Source organism: Acomys russatus, chromosome 19 (genome assembly GCF_903995435.1).
Source record: "Acomys russatus chromosome 19, mAcoRus1.1, whole genome shotgun sequence".
NCBI lineage: Eukaryota > Metazoa > Chordata > Mammalia > Rodentia > Muridae > Acomys > Acomys russatus.
Window position 1 is genome coordinate 19,544,027 of NC_067155.1, and position 26,846 is coordinate 19,570,872.

General features: G+C 54.2%; 1 protein-coding gene across 1 annotated transcript; it reads left to right on the forward strand.

Annotated features, from left to right (window-relative positions):
- The first annotated feature begins 2,301 nt into the window (after positions 1–2,301).
- Nphs1 (NPHS1 adhesion molecule, nephrin) lies at positions 2,302–21,641 on the forward strand. The gene is given in 29 exon segments (XM_051162067.1): positions 2,302–2,401; positions 2,494–2,709; positions 2,873–2,995; positions 3,394–3,522; positions 3,975–4,056; positions 4,442–4,545; positions 5,335–5,462; positions 5,554–5,725; positions 5,937–6,094; positions 6,286–6,430; positions 6,539–6,663; positions 8,079–8,265; positions 8,481–8,610; positions 8,902–9,077; positions 9,636–9,776; positions 10,115–10,255; positions 10,911–11,032; positions 12,486–12,657; positions 12,741–12,897; positions 12,993–13,144; positions 14,005–14,116; positions 14,205–14,386; positions 15,290–15,346; positions 16,469–16,588; positions 16,727–16,755; positions 16,839–16,904; positions 17,194–17,287; positions 17,934–18,040; positions 21,510–21,641. Coding segments are annotated over 29 exon segments (3,759 nt in total).
- Positions 21,642–26,846: the final 5,205 nt, after the last annotated feature.

Here is a 26,846-nt window from a genome sequence, read left to right on the forward strand (position 1 = left end):
AGTGCCCCGACTCAGGCAGGCAGGGAGGCTGGGAAACCGCGCAGCTTGTTCTGACAGCTCCCGTGCACCCCAGCTGGGGCGTTCCCACGCCGCCGCGCAGCTGGCCGAGCAGGTGGGAGGAGGGACCCTAAAAAGCCTACTGAAGGGGGCTGGGGCCCGGGACCCCGGGTCGGCCTGACGTTCTTGGGCCTATCCCAATTAAACCAAAGGCACTCAGGGCCCTGACTGGAGATTCTAAATGTCAGAGGGTTAGAGTTCGCAGGGAAGGCGGGTGGGGTGGGGGTGATCTCCCGCTGGCTGAGAAGCCTTGCGTGCCCGTAGTTTGGTGCAGTCGGGCCAGGGTCAGAATATCTGGTCTTAAGTCTTGTAAAGCTACCGGATTTGACAACCAATCTCATTTTCACTCACGCCCCCACCCCCGCCACTGGCCCCAGAGGATTGGAAAACTGAACAGCTGGTCTGAGTCCTTTATAAGTGGTGTGGAGGGATTGCAGGCTAGCGCAGCCTGGAAAAAGATTCCTGGGAAGGGCCCCACACCTAGATCTGAACTCCCGGCCTCTGGGCTCTGCAAATAGGACAGGCTTGAGCCCAGGACGCTTGACTCCTGGGGAGGAAGTCAGGTGATGAGGCTGTTTTTCTGGACACCTGACACAGCTTCCCTTTCCTGGCACTCTGGGACTGCCGGGAGTGGAAAAACCGGAGAGCCTGGGATTCCCCAGAGCATTCGGAGAAGGAAAACAGTAAGACTGAGTGTAGAAGGCTAATTAAAGGCTCCAGCAACTGACCGCTCTACACCTTGGTCCGCCAGGATACCATCTGGTTAAGGGCCCATGACAGACCCTCCCAGGTTACGTCTGTGTGCTTGCGATCCACCCCCTCCTCACCCTGGAGGAGGTGGCCCCCCACACCAGAGGGCTCATCATTGGTAGAGAGTGCGTGGGGGGCGGGGACCGGGCTCAGGCCAGATGCCTAAAGGAGCAGCGGTGGGGTGAGAGGGTTTGCAGGGAGGTATGAGGCAAAATCTGAACAGTTGCAATTCCTGGGGGAGATGAGCAGGCAGCACGGCCTTATCTCAGGTGGATGCGTCTGAGCACCAAGGCTGGGCGGGGCCGGCCAACATATGGTTCTAAAATCCAAGGACCGGAATCAGGCCTCGGAGGCAGGGGAACTGAGTGAGGATGGGACAGAGACAGTGGGGGAGGGCAGCAAGAGTGGCGGAAATGAGAGGGGGAGGGGAGGGAGGAGGCGGGAGAGAGGATCAAAGCTGTGGAGAAGAATAAGAAGATAAATCAAGCTGGCTAGAGACATATAGAGAGAGGAGGGGGGAGAGAGAGGAGAGGTGGAAGAGTTGAGAAAGACAGAAGGATTCTCACAGGTGCCCCAGCCCCCAGAGATGCCACCCCCACCCCACTCTATGTTTATCTGTGTCTGGGCTCACTAGGTTCACACACACCGAGGTCTTTGGACAAGCCCCACAGTCCGGACACTCTTGTTACACCCATACCAGACACTCCAAATAGGTTCACAGATGGAAACGCGTGCACTCCTTGGACCGCGCGCGCACCCTCACTGCCCCCACACACCCACACACAGTTGCCTTCTTTCTCCCCTACACGCTCCTGGTTTAAAAACACACTCCTGCACATCCGCCAGCCCGCAGAGGTGCCTGATGCCACGGAGGAAAGGGAGGGACTTGCCCAAGTCTGGGCTGCAGAGGGGACAGGTGGCATCGTGTGTGTGTTGTGGGGGGGGGGTGCCCTTCCCACCCACACAAGCCCAGCTCTGGGTTCCATCCTGAGCTGGGAGATGCGTCCCTGGTCAGAAATGCTTTCCCAGGGCCTTGGGGTCACCGCGGCTGGGGAGGCACCAAGGAATGTTCCTGGCATGTGCTGACAGGGGATTTCATTGCTCGGCTGGGGCAGACTCAGGAAGGACTTGGGGGGGGGGGGGACAGCAGAGTGAGTTTACGCTGGGTCTAAGAAATGACTCCGTGCTGTGGCTGCCTCGGGTTTCTGGGTCCGTGAACCTGCTGGGCCCAGAGAAGTCGGTCCAGTTTGACTACCTGTGAGTGGGGGAGGGGGTAGTAACAAATAAAAAAGTGAAGCTGAGAGAAGAGAAAGTGCGCTTTTTTTTTTTTTTTTTTTTTGCACTTGGGGTTGGAACTCAGAAAGAACCTTTAACAAGGAGGGGATGGGCAGTGGGAAGAAGGAAGGAAGGAAGGAAGGGTGAGTCTGAAAGAGAGAGATCCAAAGTCTGAAAAGCAGGGGACACAAAAGACAGCAGCAAGCCAAGTGGCTGGCGATGGGCACTAAGGCAGCCACCGTCAGAGGTCCCGGGGAGACCCCACTACACAGAGCTCCCAGCTTGGTACTCCTGCTGCTCACGGCGATGCTAACCACAGGTGAGTGGAAAACGCCGGCCTCGTAGTGTCCCGTGGCCCTCGAGCGTCACCCTTCGTCGTCCCCTGTCGCCAATCTCCTCGTGCCGCGCCAGGCCTGACCCAGTCACCGGTCCCTGCCTCGGCTCCGCGAGGCTTCTGGGCTCTGTCTGAAAACCTGACGGCCGTGGAAGGGGCAACAGTTACGCTGCGGTGCGGGGTCAGAGCTCCTGGCAGCGTGGTGCAGTGGGCAAAGGATGGGCTGCTTCTGGGTCCGAACCCCAGGATCCCGGGCTTCCCAAGGTACAGCCTGAAAGGAGATCCTGCCAAAGGTGAGCCTGTGACCCTGAGCCGCTAGCGCGGGCCTCGGCGGCACCGACCTGGGGGAGGGGGTGGGGTGGGGCGATCCATCTCCGGGTGATCCTGAGCCGCTAGTGCGGGCCACGGCGGCACTGACCTTTCTGGGGCGCCTTTCCGGGGCCACCATGTCTCCAGGTGAGTTCCACCTGCATATTGAAGCCTGCGACCTCAGTGACGATGCAGAGTACGAATGCCAAGTCGGCCGCTCAGCGATGGGTCCCGAGCTCGTGTCTCCCAGAGTAATCCTCTCCATCCTAGGTATGGGGGAGACACCCCGCTCCCGGACCCACCAGTGGGCCCCCCCCCCCCCCCCCCCCGCCTTCTTCCTTCCTTCAGATCCAGGAGGCCAAGCTCCCAAGCCCCTCCACCTTGGGCCCTGGGTACAGTCTCACTTCCTGAATTCTTGGTTTTGTTTTCTTTTGTTTTTTAAAGTTTTTTTCAAGACAGGGTCTCTCTGCGTAGCCTCGGCTGCCCTGGACTTGCTTTATACGCCAGGCTGGCCTCGAACTCACATCGATCCGCCTGCCTGTGCCTCCTCCCAAGTGCTGGGATTTAAAGGCGTGGGCCACCACGCTCGGCCACACTCCCTGAATTCTTAACCCAAAACCTTCACTTAACCTCTCAGCAGTGGTTTACCCAAGACCCTTTCTCACCAGTTCCCCCAAAGGTCCTTCAGTTGACCCCGGAGGCAGGAAGCACAGTTACTTGGGTAGCCGGGCAGCAGTACGTGGTCACCTGTGTGTCTGGGGATGCCAAGCCGGCACCTGACATCACCTTCATCCAGGGTGAGTGTGGGTGATCGGTGGGGTGACACAGAACTGATGGAGTGGGGAAGGGGGTGTTCCTGCCAAGTGCCCTCCTAGGGACCTCTGAAACATGTCCTCCCTGAGTAACCACCCTGAGACGAACGTGAGATGTGCCCATGAGAACGGGATCCTGTGGGGAGAGACCCAGGAGACTTCAGGACTGCTGATCTGGAGCAGGGGAAGGGTGTCAGCACCCAGGCGAGCCCATGACGTCACCCCTCCCCCCACCGACCCCCCCAGAACCCGAGAGAGCTCAGGGGGCCCTGAGTGTGTGGGAGGAGTTAATACCCCCAGCTACTTGTCCTCCAGAGCCAATAAGAAGGGGGGGGGCAAGGGGTGTTACGTTCACCCTGAGGATTTCTGGGGCACATTCCTGGATCTACTTTGGAGAAGAACCCAGCATCTCCATCCAGCCTTCTCATTGGGCCAAGGTGGACGAGCCGTAGAGGACGTCTCCTCTGACGTGAACGAGGGGTCCAAGGAGAAGCTTTTCCTCACAGAAGCTGAAGCCAGGTGGGCGGGTTGGGGCTTCTCCCCTGTACCCTGATGTCCGGGTCGCCCCCACGAGAGTTTCAGAACCCGATAGTGCAAGCATGGGACCTTGAGTTGCGTGAAAACCTAGGACCAACTCTTTACCGGACTCTTCAGAACTTATTGATGGTAACCCCAGCTTGTAGGTATTAAGCAAGGATATTTAGGCCAAGGGAGGACCTTGGGCACCCTAATTCTCACTGTTGAGCCTCCAGCTCTCTCCCAGAGGATTCCAGATCTCAGAATAAGTCAGTATGGAGGCTTGGACAAATGGGGGGACTTGGGCATTGCCCACCTCTTCATTCTGGTTCCCAAAATGTCAGGTGATTGTTCTGACACCAGAAAACTGTATTTTCCCCCGTGCCAGGGTGACACCCCAGAGCTCGGATAACGGGCAGTTACTAGTCTGTGAGGGGTCCAGCCCAGCTTTGGACTCTCCCATCAAGGTTTCTTTCACCATGAATATTCTGTGTAAGTGAGGGGTAGGGGTAGTTGGGGCCATAAATGATTTGGGAGCATTGGGGGCGGGAGGAGTTCAAGAATGGTAGGAAATCCAGGCATCATCATCAGCCATAGTGTCGGGGCGCCTATGATCCCAATATTTGGGAGGCGGGGGGCTGAAGGACAGTAAGGCCACCAGCCTGGGCCGCTGAGGACTGGGCAACATAGCTCAGCCGTGGAATCCAGTCAAGGATGTGCACGGACCCAGACTTTAAACCCGGCACTGGGGGGGGAAAAAGCAAACATTCAAGGGAATTTAAGATGACAGCGATGATGTGTGTGTGTGTGTGTGTGTGTGTGTGTGTGTGTGTGTGTGTGTGTGCATATGCCAAGTGGGGAGGTCAGAGAACATCTTTCAGGAGTTAGGTTTCCCCTTCCACCATGTAGGACTTGAAGTCAGGTTTTTGGGCTTGTTAATAAGTACCCTTAGGCCAGGCGGTGGTGGCGCAAGCCTTTCATCCCAGCACTCGAGAGGCAGAGGCAGGTGGATCGCTGTGAGTTCGAGGCCAGCCTGGTCTACAAAGCAAGCCCAGGACAACAGCCAGGTTACACAGAGAGACCCTGTCTCAAAAAAAAAAAAAAAAAAAAAAAAAAAAAAAAAAAAAAAAAAAAAAAAAAAAAAAAAAAAAAAAAAAAAAAGATAAGTACCCTTACTTACCTTGTGAGCCATGCCCACAAGAGTAGATTCAGAGCAGGTTATGGGTCCCGGAAAGAATAGATTGTATTCCCAGGCCGCCTGAGCGGATCTCTGCTCTCCAGTCCCCCCAGGACCTCCCGTCATTAATTGGCCAGGCCCTGATGAGGGGCATGTGCGGGCCGGGGAGAACCTGGAGCTGCCCTGTGTGGCCCGAGGAGGAAATCCACCTGCTACCCTGCAGTGGTTGAAGGTGAGGGTGCAGGCTGGTGTGGGGGGAGGTGGGAGAAGGACAGGGACCAGGAGCTGGTGTGTTACATAACTAGGCTTGCTTCTGTGTCTAGAATGGTAATCCGGTGTCCATAGCTTGGGGCACAGAGCATACCCACGCAGTGGCCCACAGCGTGCTGGTGATGACCGTGCGGCCTGAAGACCACGGAGCTCGGCTCAGCTGTCAGTCCTACAACAGCGTGTCTGCAGAGACCCAGGAGCGAAGCATCACACTGCAGGTCACCTGTGAGTCCAAAGCTCGCACGCATGCGCGCACACATGGGCTCTCTTCCCCCACCCCACCCCCACCTTTGTGTCCATACCCAAATAGCCCTCTGTGCCTTCACGTCAGGCCTACCTGATGCCAAAGACATCTCTGTCAGCCCCCTACCCCCATCTGTCTGGGTCAAAGATCCGGCCTGGAATTTCATCTCTCCTTGGCGCGTCTGTCATTCAGTTCCCCCCAGCGCTGTTACCATCCTGGGATCTGTATCGCAGACTGAAAACAAGAACGTGACTGTTTGCTGCCTCACGAAGTCCAGTCGCCCACGGGTCCTGCTGCGGTGGTGGCTAGGTGGACGGCAGCTGCTGCCCACGGATGAGACAGTCATGGATGTGAGGGTTGAAAGACAATGGTGTGACGTCCCCTGAGCACCCCAGACTGAGGCCCCAGTTCCTGGGTCAGACAGAGGAGAGGGTGGGAAAGCTTCGCGTGTGTCCCCGCTGGGGGTCTGGTGGGCCCAGGCCTCTGCTGCCATGGGTGATGGCTTCTCAGTCCCCCAAACCTGACGCTCACTCCTCGCTAGGGCCTGCACGGTGGCCACATCTCTATGTCCAACCTCACACTCTTGGTGCGGAGGGAGGACAACGGTTTGACCCTCACCTGCGAGGCCTTCAGCGACGCCTTCAGCAAGGAGACCTTCAAGAAATCTCTCACCTTGAACGTGAAATGTGAGCCCTCGCCAGAGCCAGAGCCGGGGAGGCTTTGGGCTTCGCAGGGCCTCACCCTGAGGCTCCAGCGCAGAGAAACATCTCTCTCTTCCCCCCCCCCCCCACTAGACCCTGCCCAGAAGCTGTGGATTGAGGGACCCCCGGAGGGGCAGAACATCCGGACTGGGACTCGGGTGAGGCTGGTGTGCTTGGCCATGGGAGGCAACCCAGACCCCTCCCTCACCTGGCTTAAGGTAAGTCTCTTCCTTCCTTCCCTCCTTCCTTCATTTTTTTCTGTTTATCTGTTCGCGGGCACGCGCGCGTGTGCGTGTGTGTGCGCGTGTGCGTGTGTGTGCGCGTGTGCGTGTGTGTGCGCGTGTGCGCGCGCGTGTGTGCGCGCGTGTGCGCACGTGTGTGTGCGTGTGTGTGCGCGTGCGTGTGTGTGTGCGTGTGTGTGCGTGTGTGTGTGTGCGCGCACACGCACGTAAGCAAGGGCAAGCACACACACTTCACTGACTGAGCTATCTTCTCAGGCCCTATTTTCTTTCCTAAGACAAGATATTATGTAACCCAGGCTGGCCTTGAATTTCTTTTCTTTTATTTATATTTTTTGTTCCAGACAAGGTTTCACTATGTAGCCCTGGCTGGCCTAGAGCTCACTCTATAAACCAGGGCTGGCCTCAGGCTCACAGAGATTCACCTGCCTCTGCCTGGATTAAAGCCCCACCCAGCCCTTTGAATCTCTTGCGCCCTCTACCCCCTCAGAACGTGGAGAAAACCATATTTCTTGGAAAACTCTAAGGAGTCTGAAAAGATACAAATGCCATGAGAATTAATGAAACCCCAGGGAAAGTTCAGGAAAATCTGAGAAAAAAATAATAATTACAGGATTTTTTTTCCTAACCTCTTTTTTAAAAAAAGTATTTTATTGTATTTATTATGTATACAGTGCTCTGCTTGCATATATACCTGCAAACCAGAAGAGGGCACTAGATCCCATTATAGATGGTTGTGAGCCACCATGTGGTTGCTAGGACTTGAACTCAGGACCTCTGGGAGAGCAGAGGGTGCTCTTAACCTCTGAGTCACCTCTCCAGCCCTAATTACAGGATTCTTAAAAAGGAGCTTTGGATTAAGATAGAAAATTCGAGAGGTAAAGCAATTATTAATCCATTCGCAGTGAGGAAAATTCATTAATATTAAAATTAATGTTGAGGAAAAAAAAGATGGGAGGAGGGAAGGGAAAGAGATGGAGACAGACAGACAGACAGTGCAGAGACAGGTGGGGGCGTCTAAGGGACAACATTGATTCAGGGAAAAGGTCAGAGAAACTCAAGGCAGGCAGAAGAGACTAGGACTGGGGGTACTCAATCCAGCCCCCCTCCTCGCCACCACCTCCTTTTTTTTTTTGTTCTTTTTGGTTTTTCGAGACAGGGTCTCTCTGTGTAGCCTTGGCTGTCCTGGACTCACTTTGTAGAGCAGGCTGGCCTCGAACTCACGGAGATCCTCCTGCCTCTGCCTCTCGAGTGCTGGGATTAAAGGTGTGGGCCACCACTGCCCGGCTCAGCCCGCCACCTCCTTTAAGGTAGCGCTGTTGAGGCCGCCTTTATCTCTCACGAAGGCCCTGCCTGGGCTGGCAGCCACCCACCCACCCTGTTTGGGTCCTCAGGACTCCCGCCCGGTGAGCGAGTCTCGGCAGCCCCAGGAGCCCCGGCGTGTGCGGCTGGGCAGCATGGAGAAGTCCGGCAACACGTTCTCCCGCGAGCTGGTCCTGATCATCGTGCCATCGGACAACCAAGCCAAGTTCTCGTGCAAGGCGGGTCAGCTCAGCGCGTCCACGCAGCTGGTGGTGCAGTGTAAGCGCACGGGCCCAGCGGCTGAGGCGTGTTGGAGAGGGAGCGGTGTAGACTCGGCGGCCGAGGCGTGTTGGAGAGGGAACGGTGTAGACTCGGCGGGAGGGAGCGGTGTAGACCCAGTGGCTGAGGCGTGTTGGAGAGGGAGCGGTGTAGACTCGGGACCTCGTACTTGTATGGCCCAGGCTCCTCAGCCTCTGTATCTCTAACCCACTAAGTCCCCCCAACCAACCTCACCATCCTGGCCAACTCGTCCGAGCTGCGCCCAGGCAACGCCTTGAACTTGACCTGCGTCAGCATCAGCAGCAACCCCCCAGTCAACTTGTCTTGGGACAAAGAGGGAGAGAGGTGAGTTCACAAGCCGGGGGTGAGGGGTGGGCGGGTTGGGGGGCACACCTTTAATCCCAGCACTCGGGAGGCAGAGGCAGGCGGATCGCTGTGAGTTCGAGGCCAGCCTGGTCTACAAAGCGAGTCCAGGACAGCCAAGGCTACACAGAGAGACCCTATCTTGAAAAACCAAAAAAAAAAAAAAAAAAAAAAAAAAAGAAGCCCCGCCCGTCCTTTCTCCCAGCCAGCACCCTCCATGCCCTAACCCTGCTCAAGGTCTCTGTCCTCGTCCAACTTTTCAAACTTGCACAGGCTGCTGGAAAACGTGGCTGCAAGACCCCAGACCGCACCGTTCAAAGGTTCCGCGGCGTCCAGCAGTGTTTTCCTCCGAGTGTCATCCCGAGATCACGGCCACCGGGTGACCTGCCAGGCCCACAGCGAGGCACTTCGTGAAACCGTGAGCGCCTTCTACCGCCTTCATGTGCTGTGTAAGTGCGCAGGCCTGGCACCTCCCCTCCCCCACCCATCCCCCCATCCCCATCCCCTCCCCAGCCGACCTCAGCTACCAGACTCTTCACCTCGATCTCCATGCAGTCTGTAGTTTCCCCAGACTTCATCCTGACCTCAGGCTGGCAGCAGCTCCATTGCGCGCTCTCCACCCTCAGTCTGACACTAGGTGTTAATTGTTTCTTTCTTTCTTTCTTTTTTAAACTGGATCTTAGTTTTTCTGCTGTTATTGCTATTATTTATTTATTTAGGTTTATCGAGACACAGTTTCTCTGTGTAGCCCTGGCTGTCCTGGACTCACTCTGTAGACCAGGCTGGCCTCGAACTCACAGCGATCCTCCTGCCTCTGCCTCCCGAGTGCTGGGGTTAAAGGCGTGCGCCACCACGCCCTTCAGATCTCAGTTCTAACAGTTGCCCTGTCCACCGCCTACGTCCTAGCCTCGACCCTAACCTTAACTCTTGAATTTGGGCCTTAACACCCCCCCCGGAACCCCATCTTTACCAACCCTTTTGACTTCCTGGGGCGCCCCCTCTTGAAGACCCCCCAGAGTTCCTAGAGGAGCAAGTGCTGGCAGTGACCGCGGTGGAACAGGGCCAGGCGCTGCTGCCCGTGTCCGTGTCGGCTAACCCGGCCCCGGAAGCCTTCAACTGGACCTTCCAAGGCTACCGCCTGAGCCCAGGTGGGATGTGGAGGGTGCAGGTCCAGGAGGATGGGCGGGGCCTCCCAGGATGCTCACCTGGAGGAGGGTGCAGATCCGGAAGGATGGGCAGGGCCTCCCAGGATGCTCACCGGGAGGAGGGTGCAGGTCCAGGAGGATGGGCGGGGCCTCCCAGGATGCTCACCGGGAGGAGGGTGCAGATGCAGGAGGATGGGCAGGGCCTCCCAGGATGCTCACCGGGAGGAGGGTGCAGGTCCAGGAGGATGGGCGGGGCCTCCCAGGATGCTCACCGGGAGGAGGGTGCAGGTCCAGGAGGATGGGCAGGGCCTCCCAGGATGCTCACCCCTGCCCTTCCCCAGCTGGCGGTCCCCGGCATCGCATCCTGTCAGGAGGGGCTCTGCAGCTCTGGAACGTGACCCGAGCTGACCAGGGCTTCTATCAGCTGCACTGCCAGAACTCCGAGGGCACCGCCGAGGCCCTGCTGAAGCTGGACGTGCATTGTGAGCCCCTCGGGAACCATGGAAACTTAAGGGTTTACGAGGGAAATCAGGTCCACTCCCAGGACCTCGCCCATCCATCGCGGTGCCTCCTCGTTGTGAAAGCCCTCCTAAAGCATAGGGACCTACCCTAGGGCGCTCCCTTTTGGGAAGCCCTTGCTTTGCGAGGTAGGGAGACCCCAAGTGGAATCCGCATAGCAAAGGGCTCACTTACCACGGGAGCTCCTCCATGCAGGAAACCCGAGCTCTCCAGAACCGCACGCAACACCCTTCTGGTATATCCCCAACACACACACATACACATACCAGACTCTGAAAAATCACAGAGACACGAGAGTGAAGAAAGGCTTATCATTCGGCGGATCCCCTCCATAAAGGGCAAGCTTTACCCCCTTCTGCTGGGCGTGATGGCGCACGTCTTTAATCCCAGCACTCGGAGGCAGAGGCAGGCGGGTTGCTGTGAGTTCGGGGCCAGCCTGGTCTACCGAGCGAGTCCCGGACAGCCAAAGCTAACACAGAGAGACCCTGTCTCGAAAAACTGGAGGAAAAAAAAAGATTTACCCCCTTCCACACGCCTCCTCCCGGAGTCCCACCCCACCCTCACCCCACAGGGCCTGTCAGGGCCTGAGTGCCTTCTCCAACCCCTGTCTCCCGCTAGATGCTCCCACCATCCGTGCCCTCCGGGACCCTACTGAGGTGAACGTTGGGGGTTCTGTGGACATAGTCTGCACCGTTGATGCCAATCCCATCCTCCCTGAGATGTTCAGCTGGGAGAGGCTGGTAAGCACCGTGCCTTCGGTGGCTGGAGGTGGAGGCAGCAAGGTGCAGCCTCTTGGCTGTGAGGGCCTTGGCAGCAGATACCACGTGTGTGGGAAGCCGTGTGGCTATACAGGTCAGCGTGTCTTCCAGGGATTGGTTTTGTTGAATGGCGAGTGCGCGCGTGCGCGTGAGTGTGTGTATGTGCAAATGGGCATGGATGAACAAACGTTGGTCGGTAGGTGAAAGGTTAAGTAAAATGAAAGAGCGGATAAATAGCAGACAAATAGTATTAGAAGGCAGGTGAGTGGGAAAAAAGTCTGTAGCAGCTCTGAGTATGCGCGTGTGCATGCGCACACGCAGGTGTACATATTTATGAGTGTGGTCACGGAAGAGTGAAAATGGCATATATAAATGCGTGGGAGCTGGGCGTGGTGGCGCACGCCTTTAATCCCAGCACTCGGGGAGGCAGAGGCAGGAGGATCGCTGTGAGTTCGAGGCCAGCCTGGTCTACAAAGTGAGTCCAGGACAGCCAAGGCCACACAGACAGACCCTGTCTTGAAAAACCAAAAAGAAAAAAAAACAAAGGGTGGGTAGGTAGATTTGAATTTTGTTTTGTTGTTCATTCATTTTGCTGCTGCCGTTTTAAATTTATTTATTGTGCATGTGTGTGGTTTTGTGTGTGTGCACAGCGCATACATGCCATTGTGTGGGTGTGAAGGTGAGACGTTCGGGTCCTCAGGCCCACAGGTGTCTTCCCCCACTGAGCCATCCTGAAGGCCAAGTGGTTTTGAGACAGGGTTTGAGGCCTTCCTAACGCTGCGACCCTTTAATACAGTTCCTCACGCTGTGGGTGACCCCAACCACAAAATTACTTCATGACTGTAAACCTCTGGTGATGTAGGCCACGCTGGCCCCAAGCACGCAACGTGCCTGAGGTTGCCCTTAAGGAAATGGTCCAGCTTTGGCCTTCCTCCCTCTGGTTTTCACGCGCTAGGATGATGGGCCTCTGGGACCGTTCTGGGACATATGTATTTGGGAGAAGGTTTTGATATGTGGTCTAGGTTGGCCTGGAACTTGCTAGGTAGCCAGGTTGGCCCTGAACTTGAGGTTCACTTGCCCTTTCTTCCCAAGTGCATGTTAACCGTTAAGTGCAGTCTACTCAGCTTTTTTTTTTTTAAGTGCTTGAGACTGGATGCAGGGATTTACCACTAAGCCTCACCCTCAGTCTGCGGACGGTTAGACAAACCAGGGCTGATGGCCTGGCTCCAAGTAGCAGTATTTGGACGATGTACGGATGGGTAGTTGGCTGGACTGGTGGATGAGGGGATGGGTTAAACCAATGGCTGGGCGGATGACAAGAAGCAGTCCCACCTCATTGGCTTTGTGGAAGGAGGGTGCAGCCCGCAGAGGGACACAGTTTGAGGGACGATCTGAGGACAGCCTGGGGACAAGCCCCTGCATGTCGGGGTGCTAGGGGGAAGAGGAGGAGGACCTGAGCCTGGATGACTTTGAGAAGACCTCAAAGGGATCTACGGGGCGTCTGCGGATTCTCCAGGCCAAACTGTCGCACGCTGGCGCTTACCAGTGCATTGTGGACAACGGCGTGGCTCCCGTGGCAAGGGGCCTGGTCCACCTTGTCATCAGATGTGGGTAACTGGAGGTCTGCCCGTAGCCCGCCCCTCTCACAGCTTTCTCACACCCCCCATATTGATCCACCGTCCCGTCCTAGTCGCTCCCCAGGTGGATCACCCCACCCCCCTAACCAAAGTGGCAGCAGCTGGTGACAGCACCAGCTCAGCCACGCTCCACTGCCGCGCCCGAGGTGTCCCCAACATCGACTTCACCTGGACCAAAAATGGGGTCCCTCTGGATCTCCAAGATCCCAGGTGAGTCTGAGCGGAGCCGGGTCTCACCCCAGCTCTCTCTGTCCACCCAGCCTTGCTTTTCCTCTTTCTGAGCTCTACCGCGTCGCCCTCCTCAGGTACACAGAGCACAGATACCACCAGGGTGTGGTCCACAGCAGCCTCTTGACCATTGCTAATGTGTCTGCGGCCCAGGACTACGCCCTCTTCACATGCACGGCCACCAATGCCCTCGGTTCGGACCACACCAACATCCAGCTCGTCAGCATCAGTACGGGGGTGGGAGCGACTGGGAGGACAGTGGGGACCGCTCCTTGTGTCAGCTGCCAAGTTCCTGGTTGAGCCAGGAAGTATTTCTAATATTTGAGAGTTGTTTGTGTACAGGAAGTTTTGTCTTGTTGGGACAAGGTTTTGCTATATGGCCCAGGCCAACCTCAGACTTGCTATGTAGCCCAGGCTAACCTCAGATTTGCTATGCACCCAAACCTGCCTCAAAATGGTGATCCTTCTGCCTCAACCTCCAAAGGGCTAGATTACAGTCAAAAGCCATGGGGTCTAGCTGATTGGTTTTATTGGGTGTGGGGCTTTCCAGGATGTCAGATCCAGGACTTTTATACATTGGATAAGCTCCCAGTCACTGAGCTACACCTTAACTTGGGAACACAGCTCTTTCTCCTCTTCCTCCTCCTCTTCTTCCTCCTCCTCCTCCACTTATTCTTCTTTATGGTTTTTTGAGACAGGGTTTCTCTGTGTAGCCTTGGCTGTCCTGGAGTCACTTTGTAGACCAGGCTGGCCTCGAACTCACAGCGATCTATCTGCCTCTGCTTCCAGAGTGCTGGGATGAAAGGCTTGCGCCACCTCCGCCCAGCTGAGTTTTTTTGTTTTTTGGGTTTTTTGTTTGTTTGCTTGTTCCTTTTTCTGTACATTGGTATTTTGCCTGGATTTCTGAGAGATTGCATCCACTGAAACTGGGCCTACAGATCCTTGTGAGGAGCCGTGTGGACACTGGGAATCGAACCCGGGTCCTCCGGGTTCTCTGCTAGAACAGCCAGTGTTCATAACCGCTGAGCCATCTCCCCAGCCCGTTACCCCCTTTGTATCGCCTGACAACCCCCTCCCTTCTCTCCCAAGGCCGCCCTGACCCTCCGTTGGGACTGAGGGTTGTGAGTGTGACCCCTCACTCGGTAGGACTGGAGTGGAAGCCAGGCTTTGATGGGGGTCTGCCTCAGAGGTTCCAACTCAGGTGGGGCCTCCCCTCCTGAGGCAGGTGAGGCAGGGCCGGCGGGGGAGACGGGCGCTGGGCTGAAGGGGCTGTTCTCGCCGCCTCGCAGGTATGAGGCCCTTGAGGCTCCGGGATTTTTCTATGTGGATGTCCTGCCACCCCAGGCCACCGTCTTCACACTGGCTGGCCTGAAGCCTTCCACACGATACCGGATCTGGTTGATGGCCAGCAACGCCCTGGGGGACAGTGGCCTGACTGACAAGGGGACCCAGGTCTCCATCACGACGGCAGGTGGGAAGAAGCAGTCGTGGGCAGGGTAGAGTCTGTGTTGTTGTTGTTGGGATGGTACAGCAAAGTAGACCCTGTTGTCTCTCCTGTTGACAGATGAATGGACTTCAGGCCCAGAGAAGTTAAGCAAATTAACCGAGGTCACACAGCTAGAAAGAGCTGGAGACAAGCTTTGAACTCAGGCCCTAGGGACCAACATTTAGTCACTGATCTCTAATGACTGGGAAGTGAGAGAAGAGGGGTTGTTTGGTTTGGTTTTTTTGAGACAAAGTCTGTGTACCTCTGGCCAACTCAGAACTCACTGTGTAGACCAGACTGGCCTAGAACTCACAGAGACATACCCCCCCCCTTTCATGGACTCCTGCGTGGTAAGAGTAAAGGCTTGTGCCTTCATGCTCAGCAGAAATAGTTTTAATTGAGTGAAAATAAAAACATGAAGAAAAAAAAAAACACGGTTAAGAGCATGTGTCACTCTTGCGGAGGGTCTGGGTTTGGGTTCCGCACCCACATGATGACTCACAACCATCTGGGCACTAGGCATGCCCACGGCACACACACATACATGCAGGCACAACACCAATACACATAAAAAACCAAATCATAAAACTAAATAAATAGCTGGGCGGTGGTGGCGCAGGCCTTTAATCCCAGCACTCGGGAGGCAGAGGCAGGCGGATCTCTGTGAGTTCGAGGCCAGCCTGGCCTACAAAGTGAGTCCAGGACAGCCAAGGCTACACAGAGAGACCCTGTCTCAAAAAACCAAAAATAAATAAATAGATAGATAGATAGATAAAATGTCCCTAAGAAGCCATGTACCGTCTTTAAAGTCAGCTGAAAAGCCTAAGCCGAGGATCCTTTGGGCTTATCCGATCCCAGGCATTAATGGTAATCTCTTTCTCCCTGCAGCTGTGGACCAGGCTCCTGAAGACACTGACCACCAGCTGCCCACAGAGCGGCCTCCTGGCAAGTGCTCCCTCTCTGAGCCCCTCCCTAAGCTCTTTTCTGTCAGTCTCTCCTCCCTTGTGGTCACAGCTGCCTAAGATTTAGCTGAACCTCTTGCAGGCTCCCCCGGGTACCCGTCCGCTCTTCTTGCCGGAAGCAATACTTTTTCTCTTTTCCTAAGCTGGTTTAACTCTCCCTCCCCCCAATTTTTTGACTCCCCCCCCCCACAGGCACAAGACACACACACGGTGCACATACATACATGCAGGCCAAACATTTGTGTACATAAAATAAAAAACAATCATATATGTGTGTGCGCGTGCGCGCGCGCGCGCGCACACACACACACACACACACACACACACACACGGCACAAAACAATAGAGAAGACACTCAATGTTGACCTCCAACCTCCACACATTAGCAGCCACACACACACACTCCTGCATAGGCTCCCACACTTTGCAAGTACATGATTTTTTTAAAGGAAGGGTGGAGCCGGAGTCCCAGGTCAGCTTGCTTCTCTGACCTTGAAGGAGAACCGTGCTGGGCCAGTGCGAAGCTTTTGTCATCACTTGACAAGCTCCCTGACAGGACAACTTAATGAGCAGAAAGTATCTGTTTCAGCTCATGGTTTGGGGAGGTGTCCGTCCCCCAGTGGTCGGAGTCACATAGCTCAGTTCACACTGTGGTGGACAAAAACTCAGGAAGAGTGTCCATGTTCAGGCCAGCTTTCTCCTTTTCCCTTTGGGTTCTCTCTCAGTTCCCAGCCCAGGGGGATGGTGGCACCCACACTTCTCAGTTAACCTATACACACACCCCCACACACACACGCACAGAGTTTCTCTCTGTAGCCTTGGCTGTACTGGACTTGCTTTGTAGACCAGGCTGGCCTTGAACTCACAGAGATCCACATGCCTCTGCCTCCCTGCTGGGATGGCAGGCATGCGTTAAGTAACCCCATTCTGCAGGGTTAACACCCCCTGACCTGTGCTGCACCAGTCTCCCAGGTGATTTGGGCACAGTCAGGTTGGCATATGAAGATTAACCCTCAGTCAGGGACAGGCTCTCTCAGAATCCTGCTCCCAGCCTTCACCCAGGTGTTGGGGGACGGGTTCACCAAGGTGCTTTTTCCACTCCCAGGACCCCTGGGGGTACCCTTGCTGGCCGTGCTGTTTGCCCTTGGTGGTCTTCTGTTGCTTTCCAGTGCCTCCTGTGTGGGGGGACTCCTCTGGCGGAGAAGACTCAGGCACCTTGCTGAAGGTGAGACCTTCCTTCCTCACTGCCGAGCTGGAGGCTCCAGTGGGTGGGGACAGTGGGACCCTCGGCCCAGGTCCACGTGGGGCCTGTACAGGGTTTCTGAGTCCCTCCCCCTCCCCCCTTTTTTTCTGTTTCTCTCAGAGGTCTCAGAGAAGACAGAGGCGGGGTAAGTGGGAGAGGCTTGGTTGGGAGCGACGGGTGACTGACTCAGTTGCCCAACTTTCATCTGCCCTTTTATCCTGGAAGGTCAGAGGAGGAGGATCGGACCAGGAATGAATACGGGGAGAGTCAGTGGGTGGGGGACACAGGAAGCTCCAAGGTAAGTGACAGGTGGCCTGGCAGCCTCCAGCCTCACCTTCGTGGTTCTGGTTTTTGGTTTTGGTTTTGATTTTAGACAGGGTCTCTCTGTGTAGCCTTGACTGTCCTGCACTCACTTTATAGACCAGGCTGGCCTTGAACTCACAGCGATCCTCCTGCCTCTGCCTCCCGAGTGCTGGGGCTAAAGGCATGCGCCACCACGCCTCCCTCATGTTAATCATTGTCCTCTCCTGGGACCCGGGAGTCAAGGGAAGTAACTATGTGTGTGTGTGTGTTCACGTGTGTGACAGGTTAGCACAGCAGAAGTGGAACCACATTACCACACCATGAGAAACTTCAGCCCCCAGCTCTCCCCAACACTAGAAGAAATGTCTTATGGCCAAGGTGAGTCGTCGTGACCAGGACCCCTCATTTCCAGGTACCCATGATATCTGAATTGGACCCTCTGATCTCCTTCCCTTCTTTTTTTTTTTTTTTTTTTTTTTTTGAGACAGGGTCTCTCTGTGTAGCCTTGACTATCCTGGACTTCCTTTGTAGACCAGGCTGGCCTTGAACTCACAGCGATCCGCCTGCCTCCCAAGTGCTGGGATTAAAGGCGTGCGCCACCACTGCCCGGCTCTCCTTCCCTTCCAAGCTATGCTAGTTGTTTCTTTATTACTGTCGCCAAAATGCTCCCACAGAACAGCTTGAGGAGGCCAAATTCCTATTGCCTCATCTAGGGGTTCTGCCCGCGCCTGCTTGGCCCCATGCGCGTGTGGCAGAGGAGAGCTGGTCACTTCAAGGTGGACAGGGAACAGAGAGTGAGCTGGACAGGAAAGGGGCCAGAGACACCCTCTGCCCCCTCCAGGACAGACCCAAATGACCCGCTTTGTTCCACTGAAGCTTCCAGAACCTCCTAGAATAGCACCATTAGCCGTGGGTTGAAATCCTGACATGTGAGCCTTTTGGGGAGATACTGTCCCATCCCAGCCCTAACAGTCCCGTCCCAGCATCCTACCATCCTAACATCTACCAACTCCAGCCTTCACAGGTATTGAAGATGCCGACATGGTCTTCCCAGGACACCTGTACGATGAGGTGGAGAGAGCCTATGGGCCGCCTGGGGTCTGGGGACCCATCTACGATGAAGTACAAATGGTGAGGAGATTTGTTTTGTTTTGTTTTTTGAGACAGGGTCTCTCTGTGTAGCCCTGGCTGTCCTGGACTCGCTTTGTAGACCAGGCTGGCCTCGAACCCACAGAGATCTACCTGCCTCTGCCTCCCAAGTGCTGGGATCAAAGACGTGCGCCACCACCACCCAGCTGAATGGGTCTCTTTTCCAGGTAGTTCCCAGCACATGGTGCAGGCATACGCTGGTCCACCTTTGGCCACGTGCGTGTTTTTGAACTGATCGCTGAGACCGGGGAAGGGGGGGATGGAATGCACCACTTGGCTTAAGGGGTTTTATTTTGAGACGGGGCTTCATCCTGCCTCAGTCTGGGCTCAGATTCACCAGGTCGCTGAGGATGACTTTGAACTGGTGCACGCCATGTTTCCATTTCCTGTCTGGTGGTCGGTGTTCATCCATGGGGGCAGAGACTGCACAGCAGCACTATTCAATGCTCTGGGCAGAGGGCTTGAGAACTCAGAATGAAGTGAGGATGGCAGCCGGGACGTGGTGGCACACACCTTTAATCGCTTGGGAGGCAGAGGCAGGTGAATCTCCGTGAGTTCGAGGCCAGCCTGGTCTACAGAGGGAGTTCCAGGACAGCCAGAGCTGTTGCCCAGAGAAACCCTGTCCCGAAAAACCAGAAGAAGAAGAAGGAGGAGGAGGAGGAGGAGGAGGAGGAGGAGAGAGCATGGTGGCTGGGCAGGTGACAATGACAGGCAAGCACTTTGACTGCTTCCTCACCTGCCCACTGTGTCACACCAAGGAAGATGAGACACGTGCCTAAGGTTCCAAACTGAGTATGGTGGTACGAGCTTGTCTTCCAAGCACTCAGGAGGGCCAGGAGTTCAAGGGCAGCCTGGGCTACACAGACAGACTCTGTCTCGAAAAGAAAGGAAGGGGAAAAAATCCAACAAAACCGAGCAACAAGCCGGACTCTCCCCTGGTTCTGACCAGTGATCTCTGGTGACAACGGTCATCAGAGTCGCTGGTCTCAGACTCTACTGTCCCGCCCCATGACGTAGCGGCTGAAACGCTGTCCGTGGTGCTGGACCGTATGCTCCCTGGGAAACGCTCTCAGCACAGGGTCTGGAGAGCAAATATTTTAGGCTTTTTGAGACACATGGCTTTCCCCCAAGCTACCACTGCTGTCCAGGGACAGAAACAGTCGTCACGCATGCGTCCGTGAGCTCATGAGGCTATGTCCCAACGCTACTTTATATTTGGATGTTGAAAGTTGGAGTCTACTCAGGTTTTTTGTTTGTTTGTTTGTTTGTTTTAAGACAGGCTCTCTCTGTGTAGCCCTGGCTGTCCTGGACTCGCTTTGTAGACCAGGCTGGCCTCGAACTCACAGCGATCCTCCTGCCTCTGCCTCCCGAGTGCTGGGATTACAGGCGTGCGCCACCAGCGCGCCCAGCTCTGGTCAATTTCTATACAGCACAGATACTTTCACTCTCTGATTTATTTTTTTCCCCCACAACAGTTTAAAATTATCAACCCACTTGTAGCTCTAGGGTAACACAAAAGCAGACGAGGGCAGCTGTATTTGCCTCATGGGCCAAGGCTGCTCCAAGGTTTGCTGAACTAAACATCCATTTTCTCTGAGTCCCGGAACACTGCACCTCCAGAAAGGGCCATTGTGTATGGCCTTCTCCTCTCATCCATTTAAGATTAATTAATTGTGTGTGTGTGTGTGTGTGTGCACGCGTGCGTGCATGGACCACAGTGTGTATGAGGGGTTGTGTCACAGGAGAGCTCATAACGATTAGTTTTTTCAGCCTGGTGCTGTGGCGCACGTCTCTAATCCCAGCACTTGGGAGGCAGAGGCAGGTGGATCGCTGAGTTCGAGGCCAGCCTGGTCTACAAAGTGAGTCCAGGACAGCCAGGGCTACACAGAGAGACCCTGTCTCGAAAAACCAAACAACAAACAAACAAAACTATTAGTTCTATCCTCCCACCATGTGAGTCCTAGGGAGTTGGACTCAGGGTAACCAGCTGGTTACGAGAGCTGTTACTTCCTGAGCCATCACACAGTTCTATATTTTAAAAAAAAATCCTAAATCTCAGTATGGCCTTAGACTGGCAATCCCCTGCCTCAGCTTCAGAGAGTACTGGGGTCAGAGTTGTGTGTGGCTGCACCAGACTCTCTTCCGTTTTGATGGGGGAAGTGTGTTGGGAACCATGGGACAAACAGGATTGAGGCTCACATCCTACAGATGACGTAGCTGGCGTCACGAGGTGTTCTCCTCCCCCCCCCTCGTGTGTTTGTTTATTAAGACAAGGTCTCTCTCACTCTGTAGCCCAGGTTGGCCTTGAATCAATCACAAACCCCCTGCCTCAGACTTCAAAGTACTGAGATTATAGGCTTGAGACACCACAGCTGGTTCTCAGCTGCTATTTTTATTATTATTATTATTATTATTATTATTATTATTATTATTATTATTATTATTATTATTTGTTTTGCCTGTGTGTCACCCATCTATATATTTGTCCTTTTGTCTCACTAGCCCAGATAAGCTCTTAACTCAAAATCTGAAACCTTCCTGCCTCAGACCCCTGCGTGCTGAGATTATAGGTGTGTGCTGCCATGCTTAGTTTTAACTCTTTTTTTTTTTTTTTGAGTTTTAACTCTTAATTACAGAGGAGAGAGCTGGAGAGAGGGCTCAGGGTTAAGAGCACTGGCTGCTCTTCCAGAGGACCCAGCACCTACATGGTGGCTCACAACTGTCTAACTCCAGTTCTGGGGCGTCCAACACCCTCACACAAGCATACATGCAGGCAAAACACCAATGCATACTTTTAAAAAAATGAGTTATAGAGGAGATCCCAGCTGGATAGGAAAAAGCCTTCCCCCCCCCCCCGAAGACAGGGTTTCCCTGTGTAGCCTTGGCTGTCCTGGACTCGCTCTGTAGACCAGGCTGGCCTCGAACTCACAGCGATCCACCTGCCTCTGCCTCCCGAGTGCTGGGATTACAGGCCTGTGTGCCACCACCGCCCTGAGGAAAAGACTAATTATGATGAGCCATTATCATGAAGTCCTGTCTGCTTCCTTCCTAACTTCCACCCTCGTTCCACCTTGACTTTGCTCAAACTGCACGATGAGAAAGAGATAATATTTTTTTTTTAGGTGAGGTGGGTCCTTGCTATGTAGCCCTGGCTAGCCTAGAAGTGCTATGTAGCCCAGGCTTTCCTCTCCAATGCTAGAGTTACAAGTGTGAGCCACAGTGACTGGTTCATAATGGCTTTTTGGTTCTGTTTTGGTTTCAGTGGCGTGGGGGGGCGGAAGGGGGGGACGCGGGGGTTGCACATAAGGCTTTGTGCATGGCCTTGTTCCTTGGAAAGTTAACAAGGGATGTGTCACACACACGCATGCACACACACACACCCCTCCACCTGCCCCCCCCCCCCAGCAGGAGTAACATTCCATGGAGCATCTCTGTGGCTCTTGCCTGCTAGGACCCCTACGACCTGCGCTGGTCTGAAGTCAAGTATGAAGATCCGAGGGGATTCTATGATGAGGTGGCCGCAGACCTGGGTGCGGCGGGACCTAGTTCTCTGCCCTTCGAGCTGAGGGGACATCTGGTGTGACAGTCCTCTCGTTTCCTACAGCCTCGGTATGTCTTGTTCTGGTGGTCTTGTGGGCTCCCTTCCCGCCGAGCTCACTGGGGGGGCGGGGCACTGCGGAATGCTAACAAGCGGGCTCCCCCCCCCCCCCAGGAGACGGTGTGAGGCGAAGGAGCACATGAGTGACAAGAGGGCTCCAGCTGACCTCTGGGACAAGCAAGACTCCTTTTATAGGGGCAGAATGCCTCCAAAGGACAGAGAGCCATTTGCAAGCGATGTCTGAACAATGGAAAAAATCCATTTTGGGGATTGCCGTACTTCTTGCGAAAGCAAAAATTTTTAGAAGTAGGACCTATTAAAAATCTATTCCGGGCCTCGGGCTGGAGAGATGGCTCAGTGGTTAAGAGCACTGCCTGCTCTTCCAAAGGACCCTGGGTTCAATTCCCAGCACCCACATGGCAGCTCACAACTGTCCATAACTCCAAGATCTGACACCCCCCCCACACCAACGCACATAAATTTTTTTTTAATTTTAAAATATTTTTAAAAATCTATTCCGAGCCTGCCGAGGGGGCGCGCTCAGTGGGAGAGCGTATGCCTCAGCGTGTGTGAGGGTATGGGTCGCAGGCTGCAGCCAGCCCTGGCATCATGCACACTCGTACAACAGCCGGGCACGGTGGCCCGCCGCTGTCACTCAGCAGGAGGCTGAGGCAGGAGGATAACAAGTTCAAGCCCAGCCTGTGCCACCAAAAATATAGGAGCTGGAAAGACGGCTCAGGGCTTAAGAGCTCCAACAGCAGCTACTGCTCTTGCAGAGGACCTGCGTTTGGTTCCCAGCACCCAGATCAGGTGACTCACATACCTTCAGCTCCAGGGAACCCGGTGTTTCCTTTTGACTGTCATGGGCACCGGCACTGATGTGCACATACCCACAACAAGGCACATATGTATACACACAGCTAGAAATAAAATAAATTTAACCTGTGTGGCGGCCAGACCTTTGACCCTAGCTCTTGAGAGCAAGAGGCTAGTCTATAAGTTTGAGACTTACAACCTAATGACGTCCCAGCTACATACTGAAACTCTGACTCGTAACAGACAATACATTTAAAAGCTTCAAAATTAAAAGGGACAGGCTGTGGAGGTGACTTGGCAGAAGAGCCCCTGCCTAGAATCCCCCAGTGAGGGGCTGGGGTGTGGCTCAGTGGTAGAGCCCCTGCCTAGAATCCCCCAGTGAGGGGCTGGGGTGTGGCTCAGTGGTAGAGCCCCTGCCTAGAGTCCCCCAGTGAGGGGCTGGGGCGTGGCTCAGTGGTAGAGCCCCTGCCTAGAGTCCCCCAGTGAGGGGCTGGGGTGTGGCTCAGTGGTAGAGCCCCTGCCTAGAATCCCCCAGTGAGGGGCTGGGGTGTGGCTCAGTGGTAGAGCCCCTGCCTAGAATCCCCCAGTGAGGGGCTGGGGTGTGGCTCAGTGGTGGAGCTCCTGCCTAAAATCCCCCAGTGAGGGGCTGGGGTGTGGCTCAGTGGTAGAGCCCCTGCCTAGAATCCCCCAGGGAGGGCCTGGGGTGTGGCTCAGTGGTAGAGCCCCTGCCTAGAGTCCCCCAGTGAGGGGCTAGGGTGTGGCTCAGTGGTAGAGCCCCTGCCTAGAGTCCCCCAGTGAGGGGCTGGGGTGTGGCTCAGTGGTAGAGCCCCTGCCTAGAATCCCCCAGTGAGGGGCTGGGGGTGTGGCTCAGTGGTAGAGCCCCTGCCTAGAATCCCCCAGTGAGGGGCTGGGGTGTGGCTCAGTGGTAGAGCCCCTGCCTAGAATCCCCCAGTGAGGGGCTGGGGGTGTGGCTCAAGAGTAGAGCTGTTTCCTGGCATGCACAAAGCCTTGGATTCAATCCCCAGTATAACAAAACAAAAACCCTGGTTGAGTTCAGTTACATCTGAGTTAGCTAATAATAATAAGCAAAATTATAGACCGTTGCCAGATCTTAGCTGTTTGCTTTGTGTTCCACAGTTTGTGAGACACATACAAGCTCACACACAAACAGGAACACATTCCAGCAGAGGAGCGTACAAGTGAGTGGACATTTGCGACTTCATCTGTGGGCAAAGTCTGGGAGCCACACACTGGCACACACTTAGATATGAGAGAGTACGGTTGCTTCGACTTATTTCCAAGGTAGAAAGGTGCACACAGGAAGAGACAGGAAGGGATTAGACCAAACTCAAATGTTGATACTTGAGGAATGTGGGTCATGCAGAATAAAAGTTAGAAGTAGGCCGGGCGGTGGTGGCACACACCTTAAATCCCAGCACTTGGGAGGCAGAGGCAGGGGCATCGCTGTGAGTTCGAGGCCAGCCTGGTCTACAAAGCGAGTCCAGGACAAGCCAAGGCTGCCCTTGAAAAAACAACCAACAACAGAACAACAATGCATTTATTTACGTGTTTACTCTCTCTGTGTGTACGCATGTTCATGTCCTGGACAGTGTGTGCCACCGTGGCATGTATGGAGGACAGATAATTTTTTTTTGAGACAAGGTCTCACTTTGTAAACCAGGCTGACCTCGGACTCACAGCGATCCGCCTGCCTCTGACGCCCGAGTGCTGCCATTAAAGGTGTGCGCCGCCACTCCAAGCTACGGTAACATTTTAGGGGTGGGCTATCCAAAGAGGAAAATATAACAAATGGGTTTCTCCGGGGTGAGATTGTGTGGAGAAGAAAGAGTACAGACTCCAGCCTACTAATAAAGCACGCCGACGTTTGTGCATTTTCCGGAAACATCCGCTAGGGGGTGGTACTGGCACGTTTGAACAGACCTGATGTAGTCCTCGCATCAACCAGAGGTGTATTGAGTTTTGGAGGTTCCTGTTAGAACTGGGCAGGGGGTGTATTCTATAGTCATGGGGTGTGAGCCTGGTCTTGGGTGTATTCTATAGTCATGCGGGGGGAGGGGTTAAGGCAGAGGATTTCCAGGAGTACATTGATGGGAGGGACTCTCTTTTTTTTTTTTTTTTTCCAACAAGAAGCCATAACTTTATTAGTGATAGAGACAGTACAAATTTCAAACCAAGCTGCAGGTCCACTTTTCAAACACCAAAGGGAGGGTGGGGAGGGTTGTCTTGATGTCAAATAGTTACATTGTTAATTCCATAATGTGCAAAATCAAGTTCAAGGCTGGGGATGGCGGGAACCGAGGCTGGCAAGTAATTAAGAAGTAATTAAGACATCTCCCCAGGGCAGGGCAGGGCAGGTGGCGCACATCTGTAATCTCAGCACTAGGGAGGCAGAAGCAGGCAGATTGCTGTGAGTTCGAGGCCAACTTGGTCTACAAAGCAAGTCCCGGACAGCCAAGGCTACACAGAGAAACCCTGTCTGGAAAAACCAAAAATAAATAAATAAAAAGATAAATAAATAAAAAGAAAAAGAAAAAAATAGAATGGTGAGTTCCCAACCAACATGGACTACATCTAAGTTACAGGTTGGCTTAGGCTGTGCAGTGGGACCCCCCCCCTTTCCCGCCTTCTCAAAACAAAAGAATCTGGAACCTCCCACTCCGAGCACTTAGCAGCCCGCTGTGCGTTGTGTGAGCTGGCGGGCACTGCACGCTCCATCATCCAGGCCCTTCTCCCTCACACTTGGTGTCGTCTCGACTGGTTTTCCTAATGATTACATTAGTCTATTTTATGTGACTGTGTGCCACACACACTTGCCACAGAGTATAGATGCCCATCGGCAGGACAGCTTGCGGGGGGTCCAGTCTCGCTGTCCACCTTATGCGTCCCACCCAAGGACTGAACCCAGGTCACCAAACTTGCCAACGGGCACCTGTACCCATTAAGATGTCTTTTTTTTTTTTTTTTTTTTTTAATATTTATTTATTTATTATGTATACAGAGCTCTGCCTGCATGTGCACCCGCAGGCCAGAAGAGGGCGCCAGATATCACTATAGATGGCTGTGAGCCACCATGTGGTTGCTGGGAATTGAACTCAGGACCTCTGGGAGAGCAGCCAATGCTCTTAACCTCTGAGCTGTCTCTCCAGCCCTTGTATTTGTCTTTTGAGGCAAGGTCTCAAGATAGTTCTCCTGCTTAGTCCTCTTCTGTGCTTGGATTACAGGCGTGAGCCACCACACCTGGCTCCTTTTTCAATTTCACACTCCCCCACCCCTAACTTGGCGCTCCCAGTGCTTGGAGAGAGAACACTTTCTTCCTCCGGAGCCATGGTTAGCTCCACCTCCTTGCTTTAACGAGTCTCTGACCCCACGGGAGTCCCACCCAATGGAATCTGCAATTAAAATAAAAAATAACAATAAATAAATAAATACACAGAGTGTGGTGGCACACGCCTTTAATCCCAGCACTCAGGAGGCAGAGGCAGGTGAATTGCTGTGAGTTTGAGGCCAGCCTGGTCTACAAATCGAGTCCGAGACAGCTAAGACTACACAGAGAAACCTTGTCTCAAAAATAAATAAATAAATATTAGAAATACCCTAGGGACTGGAGAGACGGCTCAGTGGTTAACAGCACTGGCTGCTCTCCCAGAGGACCCAGGTTTAATCCCTACACGGCAGCTCAAAACTGTCTGTAATTCCAGTTTCAGGAGATGGGACGGCATCGCACAGACATATGTGCAGGCAAAACACCAGTGCAATGGAAAGTGAAAAAAATAAAGATCAGTAAATCATTTAAATTTTATTTTATTTTTTAAATGCAGGCATGTGTCAGTGGAAAACGTTTGCATAATGTACAAACATAACGGCTTGGCGGGTTAAAAAAATTTTTTTTTAGAAACAAGCAACCAAGGGCTGGAGAGATGGCTTGACAGTTCAAAGCACTGGGTGCTCTCGCAGAGCCCTGAAGTCTGTCTCCCAGCACCCACCGGGCAGCGCACAACATTGTAGAGCTCCCGGTCCAGAGGATCTGATGCCCTCTTCTGGCCACTGAGGGAACTGCATGCAAAACACTCATTCGCTATGAAATAAAAACAAATACTCGTAAGGAAAGAGAAATAATTCTTTCCCCCCCCCCCCCCCGAGACAGGGTCTCTCTGTGCAGCCTTGGCTGTCCTGGACTCGCTTTGTGGACCGGGCTAACCTCGAACTCACAACCATCCTCCTGCCCCTGCCTCCCGAGTGCTGGGATTAAAGGCGTGCGCCACCACGCCTGGTAGAAAGAGAAAGACTTGGTGGCGTACTAATTCTTTTCATTTGCTGTGCAGCCCATTGCCTGAGTCCCCCTGTGGACACCTC